This window comes from Panthera tigris, chromosome D2 (assembly GCF_018350195.1).
Source record: "Panthera tigris isolate Pti1 chromosome D2, P.tigris_Pti1_mat1.1, whole genome shotgun sequence".
Lineage (NCBI taxonomy): Eukaryota > Metazoa > Chordata > Mammalia > Carnivora > Felidae > Panthera > Panthera tigris.
In genome coordinates this window covers 31,870,229-31,883,626 of record NC_056670.1, presented here as the reverse complement: position 1 = coordinate 31,883,626, position 13,398 = coordinate 31,870,229, and the positions used below count along the sequence as shown (strand labels likewise).

The window sequence follows — 13,398 nt, the reverse complement described above, 5'->3', positions numbered from 1 at the left end:
GCTCGCGCCCTCATCGCCTTCAGGTCTCTGCTCAAATGTCATCTGTTCCCTGACAGCTGTACGTGGAACTGCAGCGCCCCTCCCCCCCCGCTCCCCACCACTCCAATACCCAGGCTGTCCCCACCCCCATCAGCTTCTGATGTACTATAACCTTGTTTACTATCTATATTCCCACGGAGAGAAGGGACTTTGTCCACTGCTATATCCTCAGTCTCTGGAACAATGGCCCAGGCACCATGACCTCTGTGCTGTATTTCTGGGAGCTTGGGCGGGGGAGGGGGGTCCTCGATGGGGAAGCTGCTTACGACTTAGGCTCCTTCGCAGGCAGCTGGCTGCTGGGGAGGCTCTGGCTTCCGGGAAGAAAGAAGGTTGGGGAGGGGTGTGTGTGTGTGTGGTGTGGGAGAGCTGAAGAAACACCACCTGGAGGGTCTCCAAGGGCCCACCCAAACTATAAGGAACATAGCCACAGCTGGCCCTCAACCCTGTGCTTTCTGCCCTAAGATCTCTTTGACCTTTGAAAACATCGCTCACCCCTCCCTTCTGCAGCGAGACACCTTCAAAGGGCAGGTGCTTTTCTGGGAAGCTGAGTGGTAAGCCTGGGAGGTGAGGGGCGCAGGGGTGCAGGAGGGGAGGAGGGGCCCGGGAGCTGCCAGGGCCTATCACCCTGCTGCTGGGCTGTAGCCCCTCTCCTCTCTCCCCTCTCCCGGGTAACCTGGAGGCTGGCAGGCACTGAATAGCAACCCTCTGGCTGCCGACCATACCATTCAAACACCCGATGGGGGAAGGTGAGGGCTGCTGCCGGGGCAGTGAAACCCTCCCCGTGACTCCCCCAGGCCTCCACCCTGCCCGCTGAGAGGGCTCCAAGGAGACCAGCTGAAGTGAGGCCCTGGGAAGGCTTGGGGAGCAACTGGGCTCCTCTGCCTGGCTCCCCTCTCCCTCTGCCCAGACCAGTTGCCATCCCTACCCTTCTTGGCTGTCCCCTCCCCCAAGGCAGGGCCCAAACTCTTCCAGACAAAGCCGGGGCTAGCTGGAGAGTGAGTGAAGACAGCTCGCTCTGCCCAGCCTGACTGACTGAGGGGCACAGGGCACGGCAGAGGCCGGGGCAGGTTGGGGTCACGGGTGGCACCCGGTGCTCCTTGGGCCTCTCTTGCACAGCTAAGAAGACCTTTCTACCCAGCCTGGGACTGCTGAGCGCTGGCTCTGAGGTCAGAGTTCGGGGAGCTGCAGGAGAAGGTGTGGTGAGGAAAGTGGGGCCAGACCCTTGCTGGGGGACTCTGGGGGAGGGTGTGAGGGTGCGTGCAGACCTGGGGAGTCCTTCTGCTTTCTGCAGAGTGGAAACAATGCCCAGCGAAGGACGGTGGCTGGCCCAAGGCCACACAGCAAGATGTACCCTGAGGTTAGTTCTTCTGTTCCAGCAGGTGCTGTTCTAGGGACCTCTGAGGGAAAAAAGAACGTTCTTGACTGAGCTTGCAGAGATATGTCTAAAGCAGGGGCCTGCCAGTGTGCCTTGGGCTTGCGGGCAGGGAGAAGCTTCACCTGCTCTCGAGATCATTCCTAGCCTCGGTCTGGTGGAGGCCTCTTTTCCCTGCAACCAGCTGACCCTTGGTGGATCAGAGGGATTGTAAAAGGATCTGGTAGCTGGTTTTGCTGTGTGTTCCAGGGAGGGTGGCTTGATGTCTTCAAGCCCTTTAGAATCTCTCGCTTCCAAGAAAACTACTAAGATGCTAATTATAGCCTCACGTCCTTTTTATTAAAGTGCTTCCCCCAAGGACTGGAGTCTGGGCCAGCTTTGCTGGTCTGATAGGGTCCCCAGACTCATGTGACAGCCTTGAAATACTATCAGGACTAGCAGGATTGAGACTTCTCCCGCTTCAGATTGCCCAGGGAAGGAGAGGGGGCACGTTTTCTCAGTTTTCTCCCTGTGGTGGGCACACCCCATCCCTTTTCCATGCTCATATTCAAGGGACGGCCAACCACATATGGCCGCCCAGCTGGAGTGCTCTCTAGGCCCGATGCCTGAAAGGCAGGGGCCCTGGGCAGCTAGACGGGCATCAAAATTTCCAGCTGGGAGCCGGGAGGGGTCGTGTTCTGTCTGGAAATGTGGGAAGGAGTGGTAGCAGGGAATGGGTGGGAGGCGGGCTGTGCTGTGTGCCCTCAGTTGGCCGGGCGCAGGGTGAGGCTGCGAGCAGGAAGGAGGCTGGGCGCTGGGAGCTGGGAGTTAGGTCCTGCCGCCATTGGTGAGTGCCCGGGGTAGGGACAGGGGCTCCAGAGGGTGGGGCGGGGGGCCCTCTCCACTCCCCACTGCCTGCTGACACGGGCTCTGGGCAACCCACATACAGAGCCTTGGCACAACTCTGCAGAGCGTCACGCTAGAAACTCAACCGTAAGTTTACTCTAAGCTGCAAGCCGGGAGAAAGGGGGAAACCTGCTGTCCCCGTCGCACGAAAGTATCTAAGGTCAAAGAGAAATAAAGGATTTTTTTTTTTTTTTTTTTTTTGGCCCTCTTTTGGACTTCCTGTCCTGCGTTTGTAGAAATCAAAGATCATCAGTGCTGGCCTGCGAGCTGGCGGTGGCCCGCTTGCGTGTTTTGTTTGGCCTGTTGTAGTGTTTTAGATATTTGAAAATTCATCGCACATTTTTTTGGAGTCGAGTTTGTTTAACTTTGGCACCATATCCCCCTTCCTGCGCCCCTCTCCTGGTTTAACCAAATTTGAATTACTTGCCAACATTTAAACGTCAGGAACGTTTGCCTGAAAAATCCAGATTTCTGGCTTCTCTTGGGAAACCGGAAAGAGCCGGGCCTGCGTTCTATCAGCCTGGCCGAGGCACCGCCACCTGCTTGAGGGTCCTCTGTCACAAGTTATCTACTAGCCATGCGCTCTAAGGATTTTTATTTACAACCCCAGACCTATCCAACCAGAAGCTCAGCCTGATTTTGCATCTACAAAGATTGTTTGCTGAGCTCCCTTTAGCGGGATGGCCGTGAGTGATAACAGGTACCTGGGGTCTGGAGGGGGAGTCAACTGTGTAGCTCTTTGTGGGTTCTCACCTGTTCTCAGAGCTGCTCAGTGATCTTGGAGGATTGGGAGCCACAGGGCCAGGAGTTAGGGAACCTAGTTCTGGTCTTCGCTTGGCCACTGGCTCACAGCATGGGCTTGGCCTTCCCTTGCTGGGGCCTCAGTTTCTTTCTCGTCATGGGAGCAGGTTGGGTCACACTGGGAAGCACCAGCAGGAATGCCCATGGGGCGGGCGAGGCAGGTGAAATAAAGTGTGTAGCGGGCCTGTGGGGGAGTGTGGTGACCTGGGGGCCAGAGACCTCTCTAAAGGGGACAAAGGCTGCTCAGCCTCAGCAACTGAGTGCCAGGCGGGAACTGGCTGCCAGTGTTGCAATTCTGAAATTTCAAGAGCAGCCGGACATTCAGACAGCCATGCGAAATCCCTTCGTTTTGGGTTTGTGACTTTAAAAATACTCGTGATTAATTGACATTTACAAAAACACGATAAGGACCCAATGAATGTACCTGCAGGCCCCCAGGTTGCAGCCCCAACATTAGATAATTTCTAGGGCCCTTGCCAGCTGCAGCATCCTGTAACTGATAACTTGTTCCTGGTCGCAGAGCAAGCTATTGACGGAGTTGGTCTTATATCCCAGGTTTTCAGGCAGAAGACTAGTGTAATTCATGAGGATTGATTTAAAAACGCCAGAAGGCATCACCCTGCTGCCTCCTCTGTAGCAAGTGGGCAGGGGGTAGAGCAGAAAGGGGACCTGGGTTCAGGCCCAGCTCTAGCACTTTCTGCTGTGTGACCTGAGACTTGTCACCTCTCTGGTCCTCACTGTTCTCACCTGTACAATGGTTGTGATGCTGTCTGCGGCTAGTTTAGCAGCACCCAGCCCCCATCAACGTTCCCCTTCCTGTTGCAGGAGCCATGAGCACACGGGGTCCCAGCCCCCTCGCCTTCCTCACCACCCCTGTCACTCCCGGCAGCCCCACAGAAGCAGCTGACCCCCTCCCGGCGCTACTCGCCCTGGCCTGCATCTTCCTTCTGCTGGCCAGCTGTCTGCTCTTCATGACCCTCTGCAAACCGGCCGCTCTGGACCCGAGCCGCAGGGCTCGGGAGTGCATGCCCCACCACCCCGGGAGCCCCAGCGAGCCCCAGCTCAGGCTCTGGAAGCGCCTGGGCTCTCTGCGCCGCTCCCTGCACAGCTTCCGCAGAGGCAGGCCTGCTCCCAGACGCCCCCTGCCGGGCTGCGAGGACAACCTCGACTGTGACTGCACGGAATCTACCAAGATGTGATGGGGCGTCCCCACCACCCAGGACCCACCAGAGGTCCTCCTGCCGTGGACACAGCCTGGAACCAGGGACTGCAGAAGGACCTGGGCCACACGCTCAGCCACAGTGGTCCCCTGTGCGCCCAGGCCTGTGGCCTTTCCCAGAGACAGCCCCTGGAGGAAAGCCTTCCTCTCTGCCGACTCTGCAGCTGCTGCCTGCTGAAAGACTGCTGGGCCAACAGCGGGGTACCTGCAGCCATCTGACCCTCGGCCCCGGCTCCAGAGGGTACAACCCGGGACCCCCAGCACTCTTCTCTGGCAACCAGGCACCAACCACCTCCAGGAAGCAGTGCCCCTGCTTCCCAACAGAAGTCCTGCCCACCTTCCAGGTGCCACAGTCCAGCATGGATTCCAGTTTGAGTTGCCGAATGGCCAAAGGTTCCCTCCAGCCAAACGAAATACTCCGTCCACACGGGGGGCAAGGAACTGTCTTGCCCTCTGTGCCAACTCAGTGCCAGAGGCAAGAGGCAAGCCAGGGACTTCTCGCCTTGAAATCTTGGGACCTACCAGCATTCACCTAATAATCCCTGGGAGCAGCCAGCACCCCTGTGGGTCAGATGCCCGTGTGCCTGCTGGGAGGAGGGCGAGCAGGAGGCTCTCAACCCTGCCTAGCCAGTCACCCTCCTGGCAGCCATCTTGGTGGCCCCCCTTCAAGGCGCCCATGTCACAATGGACCAGGAAGGGGCTGAAAATGGGTTAAAGAGCTCCTTGTGAGGCCAAGGAGCTGTGATGTGTCAAAGCGGTAGGAGGCATTGCCAGAAGCCAGAGGTGATGCCACCTGGGCTCCGAGGACACATCATAGTGTTCCTGCCTCAGCCAGGGCAGGAGGCCTCCTCCTTTTTGGGTAGGAGGGTCCAGACCTCTCCGGGACAACTGTGGGACCTCAGGTCTGGACCACACTAGGGATGCTATCTGAGTTTTTGGCAATTGTGCCATTGACTGGCTACCTGTCAAAGCAATCCTACCCTAGCGTGGGCTTCTTGGAATTCCAAACCCCCAACTCTCCCCACAGGGTGCGGCTGTGCACTCGGGGTCCCAAATCTGGAGAGTGGACGGAGGGGGTCTGAGCTGCCTAGTTCCTGTCACCTGTGTCCTGCTACAGGGCTGCCGGGACCCACCTTGCAGTGACTCCCAATGCAGCCAGCCAGGTCTTCTCAGGAAGTGAGCTCCAGCTTTGCCACCCCCCAGCCCAACACCATCACTGGTTTCCAACCGCTGGCTAGATAAAGCCACGGCTCCTTAGTGTGGTGATCGGCGTCCCCCGGGAGCTGGCTTCAAACTACCTTTCTAGCCTCACCTCGACCCGAGACTCCAGACAAACTGAACCACCTGTCCCCAGGCCGTGGCTTACGCTTCCCAAGGCACCCCCTCCGGGAAGCCCTCTTTGCTCTCCAGCGGAAAGCCACTTTCTGCCTAGAACCACTCCTGCTCCTCACATCTCTCAGAGAAAGGATCACTTCTTCCTGGCATTGGGGGCGATCCACATCTCTGTGTCCTCCCTACAAGCCCGGAAGCTTGCAGAGAGCAAGACCATGTCCAAACCTTCACGTTGCTTCACTGACTCCAGGCACAGAAGTAGGACACCTCTGTTTCCCAGGTGAAGGATGGCCCCGTCTGGGTGTATCCCAACCCCCCAAAGTTTAAGGAGCCCTGGGGAGGTGGGGGGAAGCCATCTTCTCCCCGAGACCGAAGCTTTCTCTCCAGCATGTTGGTGAGGCCCTCTGTACCTTCCTTCCAGGTCAGTTTGACACCAGAGAGTGAGGCCAACTTGGCCAGAAACTTCCAAGGCCTTGGAGAAGTCGCTAAGGCCCGAATTTCTCCCTGAGAAACGGGGAGAATCAGGGCTGCCCTGTATTACTCACGGGCTCTAGAATTTCAGGCTTTGCAGTGTTGTGTAAATAGAAACCCATTCTTCAGGTTTAGAAAGTGGGCCAGGCCTCCTCCCACAGGGGTTTGTTACCCTCTCCCTTCCAGCTTGTGAACTTCTTCCTGGCTCCCTTCCCAGGGCCTCCCTGAGACATCCCAGGATGCACTCGGCCTACAGTCACCGGTGTCATGCCCAGGCCAGCATCCTGCTCGGTCCTAGGTGTTCTCTTCCTGGAGACTAGGGGGTAAGGCTGCCCTGAGGCCTGAGAAGAAGGAATAGCTGGGGATGGAAAGGGAGGGCGGGGGGTGGGGGGCCCACAAAGCTCTGGCCGCACCTCTAGGCATGTCCTCAGTTTGGTCCTGGGAGACTGTCAGTGAGTGGGGTGGCAGGTATTAGGCTAGAGGAGAAGCTGAGGCCGGAGGAAGAAAACCTCCCTGTTCCTCCTTCTGGAACCACCCCCAGACTCTTGCAAATCCCTGTGGCTTCCTGGACTCTCCGTTCCTCTAGGAGTCAGCACCCTGCTCCCAGCCCATTTCCTGCCTTCCTCCCACCCCGATGCAGGGAGGTGGATCCACGTCCAGCCCCTTCTGATCCTGGATCCTGGGAGTCTGCCCTGGCGGACAGGCCCAGATTTGCTGTGTTTGGCTCAGCCCCGGCCTCCCACCGCATCCAGCAACGGAGGCCTCCAGGGGGAGGTGGGGGAGGGGACCTAAGCCTCATTTTCAGGTCCTCCCCTTTCTCCTCTGAGCCTCAGAGCTGTCCTGCACCCTGGGCAAAGGAACTCTTTCTTCTTGTGCCTGTTTACTTCCTAAGAGGAGAGCTTTGGCCAAGGGCCCCGTGAAAGCCGCTCTGTTCTGGGCCTAGCTGGGCCCTGCCTCTTCCCCCTCACCTCCTACTGGGAAAATGTGACAGCTCCATCCACTTGCTGTTCCAAAAAGCCCTCTGGGTGGGGTGGGGGGAGAGGAGAGGGCTGTGGGGGAAGGGAGGGAGGCAAGGCCTTTCTTCTGTTTTGCGGGGAACCAGGGTGCTGTCTCAGGCCACAGAAACTAAAGGCCTACCATCCCCAGAAGGGAGGAGGGTGCCTGGCTCCCTCTTTCCCCACTGCCTACTGGATACTTCCGGAGCAGCAGCGGGACCCTCTTCTGTTTCCATCCCTCCACGTGGCAGCCATGCCTGCCCCCAGCCCACCAACAGCCCCAAGGGGCCATGGCCACCTGCCTGCACGATGCTGTGTCCCTCAGGGATGTCCTCGGGGACGCTGGCCTCATAGCTGCTCTGCAGAAAGATGGGCCGGTTGTCGTTCACATCCAGGACGGTGACAAACACGGTGGCCGTCCCCGTGCGCCGCTTACCTACAGGGCCGTTGTCTGTGGGAGTTGAAGGAAGATGGGCTGTTAGTGGCTGCCTGAGGGACAGATTTCCCTGGGCACGTGTCCTGTTCATCCCACCCGCTCTGGCTGTCGCAAGGGGTGGGTTTTTTTTTTTTTTTTTCCCTTTTTTTAGATTAAGAATAACACTAACAATATCTAACTTGTCCCAGGCGCTATTCTAACTCATGCAGCCCTCAGGAGAAGCATGTGAAGTAGGTGCTGTTATTATTATTCCCATTTTACAGAGGAGGTAATGGAGGCACGAAGTGCTTCAGTCGTGGCCCCCGGAAGATCTACCCGCGTCAGATCCCTGGGAACTTGTGAATGTCAACTTATTAGGAAAAAGTGTCTTTGAAGATATAATTAAGAGTCTTGAGATGAGGTATCCTCGACTGCCTGGGTGGGCCACAGGCCCAATGGCAAAGGTTCTTAAAAGAAAAAGGCGGAGGGAGGCCTGAATCGAAGAGAAGGCCAGGTTAGGTCGGAGGCAGAGACCGGAGTTTTGCAGCCACGAACCAAGGATTATTTAGAGCCACCAGAAACGCTTAGAGTCAAGGAAGGATGCCCCTCTAGAGCCTTCAGAAGGGAATGCAGGCCTGCCAACACCTTAATTTTGAACTTCTGGCCTCCAGCGCCATGAGAAAATAAATCTCTACTCTTTTAAGCTACTCAGTTTGTGGTAATTCGTTACAGCAGCCCGCGGAGACAGATCCAGGAACAGCTCACAAGCCAACTGCTGGCGGGGCCAGGCGGGCGAGACCCATGGGGGCACAGGTGGGAGGGGTGACCCTGATGGCAGCTCTTCTCCACGCCGGTCCGTAGTGGGCCCCGTGACACTAGACCTTCCGATTTCTCCAGAGAAACTGAACATCTGAGCTTCTAAATAAAATCTCCTGATTTTTAAATGTTCACAACTAACTGTCCTTCTGTACGAAACAAGAGACGGGTCACACATGCCTACGGGACAGATTTGGCCTCTGGACCCTCTGCATTCGGGGGTACAGGCCCTGCTTGATTTCTGAGCTGGAGGTATCCAGGGGCTCTGCCCCCTCAGTTCCCTGCAGGACCCTCCCGGGGCTGGGGAAGGGGCTCAGCCCCATGGACAGCTGTCACGTTGCCCTCCCTGGAGGAAGGAACTTGGGCCCCGTGCTACACGTCCAGGCGAGGAGAGTCACCCTAGGGCGGAGTGCAGGCAGCTGGAATTGACTAAGGACCAGGGGTGACTCAGTCCTTCTTCCCGAGGCCAGCTGACCACATGCTGGGGCACAAGTGTCTAACCTGGTCTTGCTCTTTGGAGCTCCTCTCCAAGCCCAGCCTCCCACGGGAGCTCCTGCTTACTTGGCCTGGCTGGACACAGCATGAGCTGCCAGGCCCCCTCGGAGGCCTGATCCCGAGCCCTCTCCTCCTGCCAGACGGTGCTGGATGCAGGGGGAATGAGGGGTCTCCAGAGGGTGGGAGGAGAGCCGCCAGAGGGCAGATGCATCTGGGCGTGGGCGGGCTGGGGAGGAGCTACTGGCAGGAAAGAGGAAAGAGCGAGACACAGAACGCTCACTCCCTCTCACCCACAGCTTACTGCAGATGTTGAACTGGATGCTCCTGGGAGGATGCAGCGTACCTGGGTGGTGGGGGAGGGGGGTGGGGGACAGGTCTCATCACATCCTTCTTCTCATCTAGAGCCCTCATGGGCTCCCTACTACCTGGAGACCAAAGACCAAATTTCTGGCCCAACTTAAGGCCTCTAAAAGCTGGCCTTGCCTGACTACAGCCTCCCCCTCCCCAGTATACATCACACCACAAGCCAGCTACACACACACACACACACACACACACACACACACACACACACACAGCTCTTTCCCACAACCAGGCCTCTGCCTGAGCTGGTTCCTCTGCCTGAAATGCCCTCCCTGCTTCTAGACTTACTGAAACTTTACTTGGCCCGCAATGTGACGATTACTCAGCCTTCAAGGTATCTGCCCAGCTGCCCCATGCTGCTCTCACAGGCCGGCCCGTATCCTGAAGGTCCCTCTGAGAATTCCGCCTTCCTGACCCTGAGGCCCGGGGTTCTGGGCACCAGGGATGGGCATGTGATTCAGGCTTCGCTAGCACCTCTCTCCTCCTCTGGCCACGACGAGGGGTTCAGGGACAGGCATTGGGGCAGATGGAACTAATCACAGCTCATCTGGGGCTTTAGCTGGGGAGACTAGGAAAGAGACCAGTGCTGCCTCCCCGATGCAGCACTTGAACCCAAAAGGATTGAGACCAGGTTTGCGGCCACAACTTGTCACCACATCAGCCAGAGAATGAAGACAACACACAGGAGGCAGAGGGAGCCAATGCCGAGAGACTGAAGCCTGGTGGCATCCCCTGAGCCCCCAGTCCAGTCACACCTGAAGCTCCATCACCCTACGGACTGGTTTTGTGAGCCCATATTGCTTAAGTCAGTTTATTTGAAACTCGCAACCAAGACGCTGATCCAGAGACACTTCCTCTAAGAAGACTTCCCTGATCACACCCTTCCCCTGAACATGCTTGCACCTCCCTGTGCGCCCGATACTCTTGGCTCCTCCCTTCCCCCTTTCGGCTTCCTTTGGCCTGGTTTTGCAGCGGTTTGTCCACACAGCGGTCTCCCGTCTAGCTGCCCCGTGGCTCCCACCCCAGCAACTAAATGTTTTGCGTTGTAGCGCTGTGAGCTAAGCCTCATGGCCTCCCGCGCTCAGCAATAGGCTGTCTGGCTGCCCTTTCTCTATCGGTGTCAAGACACAGACTTCGACTCAAGGCCTGGCTCCCGGGGTCAGGGCTGCCTGGCCCTCGAAGGGCACCTCACTGAACCATGCCCAGAACCGTGCTGGCGGTGTGTAGGTGGGGCCGGTGCGTACCGATGGCCTCCAGGACGAGCATGTATGTGGCTGTGGTCTCCCGGTCCAGGCTCACTACTGTTCTTACAACGGCATCACGGTAGCCCACGCTGAACTTCCCATCCACATTTCCACCTGCGGGCCAAAGACAATGGAGCCTCTGTCAGGAACCAGGGCTCCTGCCAGGGAAAGGGCGGTGGCACCTCAGCTCTGCTTCTGAGCCAGAACATTCCAGGGGTAGCCTGGGAGGAAAGGGCCATGCTGCCCATTCAGCCCCGAGAACAGGGTTCTGGGGGGGGGGGTGGCTCTGAAGAGGGTGTGGCCTGTGTGGGCTCAGGTGTGGGTGCTGAATGCCTGAAATCATAAGGGATGAATATCCACTGAGCGCCTACTGTGTACCAGGGGCTTCATGTTGGCTATTTCATTTCATTTGTACTGTCACAAGCCCATTTCAGAGAGGGGAGAAGGCCCATTAGCGAGGATACGTGTGTTGTCCCGGGTTACAGTCACCTATTTTGGGTGTAAGATGCCAGCTTGGCAGTTTGATTCCTGAGCCTGTGTCCTTCGCCATTCTGCCACCCGCCTGTCCGGTAGAAGTGTCTGAGCAGTTAGTCTGGGTCGAGGCTTTTATATGTGGCCAGGGACTTGGGGGTCAGCCAAGATTTTTCCAGGTCCCTAATCTTGGGCTGAATGGCGACTCCCCAAGGCTCCACCGAGTGAAGAGTAGGGGCAGGTGGATGGGGTAGGAAGTGTGAGGGTCCCCTCTCCAAGGTGGACAGGAAAGGACTCCCCCCCCCCCCGCCCCCCCATCTAAACAGTGCAAAGACCCCTCCCCGGTCAGCTGGCAGGCAATGTGGTGTTCTGGGCAGTAGAGGGCGCCATGGCACTGGGTTTGGACCCGGACCATGCGAGGCAACTTGCAGAATGAGCCAATCAAAATCTGAGAATCCCACCCAACCCAGGAAGGCTCTCAGCAGGTCAGTAGGAACTGGCCACTTTGGGTGCTGGGAAATCATCCTGGGAGCCATGAGATGCTCCCTGGTCCTTACATAGTTTGTCCCTGGGGAAAACCCCAGACATCCTTGTGGATGGTCTGAAGCACCAGTCACATGGGACAAGGTCTGGGTTCTAGGGGGTGGGGAAACTGAGACACAAGTAGTGCTGGGTGCTGAACGATGACTGGTCCACGGGGCAGGGGGCGGGCGGGGTCTGGATAACTAAGACTTTCTTGGAGCAGTTTGGAGGACTAGACTGGGAGGAACTGCCCTGTGGGTGCTAGGTCCCTACAGGGAGCGGCAGGAGGGAAAATTCTGGAAAGGAGAGGCTGAGGGCTGGGAGGTCCCCTCAGTTGCAGCAAGCAAGGATGGGCTGTGAACCTGGCATTCCTTGCTCTAGGGGCAGAGGCATCAGGGAGACCGGTGTGCATGCTGAATGCATGTGCATGCACACGTGTGCACATGAGCTTGTGAGTAATGTGGCTGCAGGCAGGCCATGGACAGAGAGAGGACTGAACCAGTAAAATGGCCAAGGGACAGCTAAAGAATGTGAAAGAACAGCCCCGTGCCATCCCAGCACGTCTTGGCTGTATCAGGGACTGAAGAATGCTGGGCAACTGTTCTAATCCAGGCATGACTAATACATGGCATGTTCATCACCACCTCCCAAGTCTACTGTCATGGCAGACATCACTAATGGATCATGACTCCCTTTCTCCTGTTGAGCCAGGGCAAGGCCTCATACTATTTCTCCACAGCTTTCTGCTTGGTCTTTTTGAGCTGCAACCATTTTATTTAGAAAGATCTAAACCATTTGTCTCTAAACAGACAGGAATTCTCATGAATGAAGGGTGCCCGGGGAAGGACAAGGCCACAGTCTCCCAGTGTCCGCTTCATCACCTTGACATGGGGGTGGAGTGGGGGCAGGGCTCTTCCCCAGGAGTCACGGGCTCTACCTCCCTCCAGGCTGAACCTCTGTAAGTTCCCAATCTCCCAATAGGTCCAGGAGGCCCCCAGAGAGCCAGACAGGAGGGACCCAGCTACAAAGCCCTTGGGAAAAATCCCAAGGGGGCTCATGCAGGGGCTAAAGCCTGATGGCTGATGGCTGACTCGGGCCCCTTTCCCCCTCTCCGGCCCCACCCAGGCTGGTTGCACCTGTGATGAAATAGCTGAGCTCGGCATTGAGGCCCACGTCATTGTCAGTGCAGTTCAGCCAGGCCACCCGGAACTCCCGTGGCACATCTTCGGACACAGAGACGTTGTACATCGCCGGGAAGAAGGTGGGCGTCTCGTCGTTCACGTCCAGCACTGTGGACAGAGTCAGCACCCAGGGCTAGGCCTGGCTTCTGCTCCAGATAACCCAGCTCCAAAGGCAGCGGGGGTCTACACCTCTCGGTCACGGGCCAAGGCCCCTCGTGCCTGCTAGGGTCAGGGCCAAGCTGACCAGAGCTCCTCAGCCTCCCACGGTCCTGTTTCCCTGGCGGTTTGTTGCCGCTGCTGTTGCCCAAGGCAGGAGAGAAAACCGCAGGGCCTCTCTCTAGTCTGTGCCTTACAACCACAACAGTTATGATGGTGGCGAGGACGGCGACATCTCAGCTCTTGCCACGTGCCAGGCCTGTGCTAAGTGCTTCCCGTACAGCACCCCATGAGCCCCCTCGAAACACCCGTGTGAGGCAGCCATTATTAGACACGCCAGATAGAGGAGGGGACAAGAGCTCAGAGCAGCGGAGTCACTTGTCTGAAGTCAGAGAGCAAGAGAGGGGCAGGGTGGGGGTCTTGGGGACGCCTGCCCCTAGTTTGCAACGGGGTCCCAGGAAAACAGCTGGCTTTGAGGATGCCCCCTCCCAGAGAAGTCTAATTTCCCCGAAAGATTTGTTTTCTCAGCTGATGGGGCTTGGGATGAGCTTCCCTGTGAAACAATCCCATCCCCCTGCTTTGGCTCACTCTTTGTCACGGCACCAGGAGAAACGATGGGCC

The 13,398-nt window shown here is 57.5% G+C and overlaps 2 protein-coding genes across 6 annotated transcripts in view; one reads left to right on the top strand and one right to left on the bottom strand.

The window, feature by feature from the left end:
• Positions 1–13,398, bottom strand: part of CDH23 (cadherin related 23) — a 365,372-nt gene that overhangs the window by 87,956 nt on the left and 264,018 nt on the right. Inside the window, 3 exon segments of the mRNA XM_042960117.1 lie at positions 7,417–7,565; positions 10,448–10,561; positions 12,577–12,729. Of these exon segments, the coding sequence (XP_042816051.1) occupies positions 7,417–7,565; positions 10,448–10,561; positions 12,577–12,729 (416 nt within the window).
• Positions 383–8,438, top strand: CD2H10orf105 (chromosome D2 C10orf105 homolog). Of its 5 annotated transcripts, XM_042960121.1 has the most exons (3): positions 383–590; positions 1,156–1,233; positions 3,923–8,438. In XM_042960121.1, exon 3 carries the CDS (start codon positions 3,928–3,930, stop codon positions 4,294–4,296), a length of 369 nt encoding a protein of 122 aa, XP_042816055.1. In that variant the 5' UTR covers positions 383–590; positions 1,156–1,233; positions 3,923–3,927; the 3' UTR covers positions 4,297–8,438. The 5 variants fall into 5 exon arrangements, with proteins under 5 accessions (XP_042816055.1, XP_042816057.1, XP_042816056.1 ...); XM_042960123.1 differs by lacking the exon at positions 1,156–1,233; XM_042960122.1 differs by lacking the exon at positions 383–590 and having other exon boundaries at positions 602–1,205.

Excerpts from the sequence above, each read along its gene's own strand:
- CD2H10orf105 (XM_042960123.1), top strand. The coding sequence starts at position 3,928 with ATGAGCACACGGGGTCCCAGCCCCCTCGCCTTCCTCACCACCCCTGTC.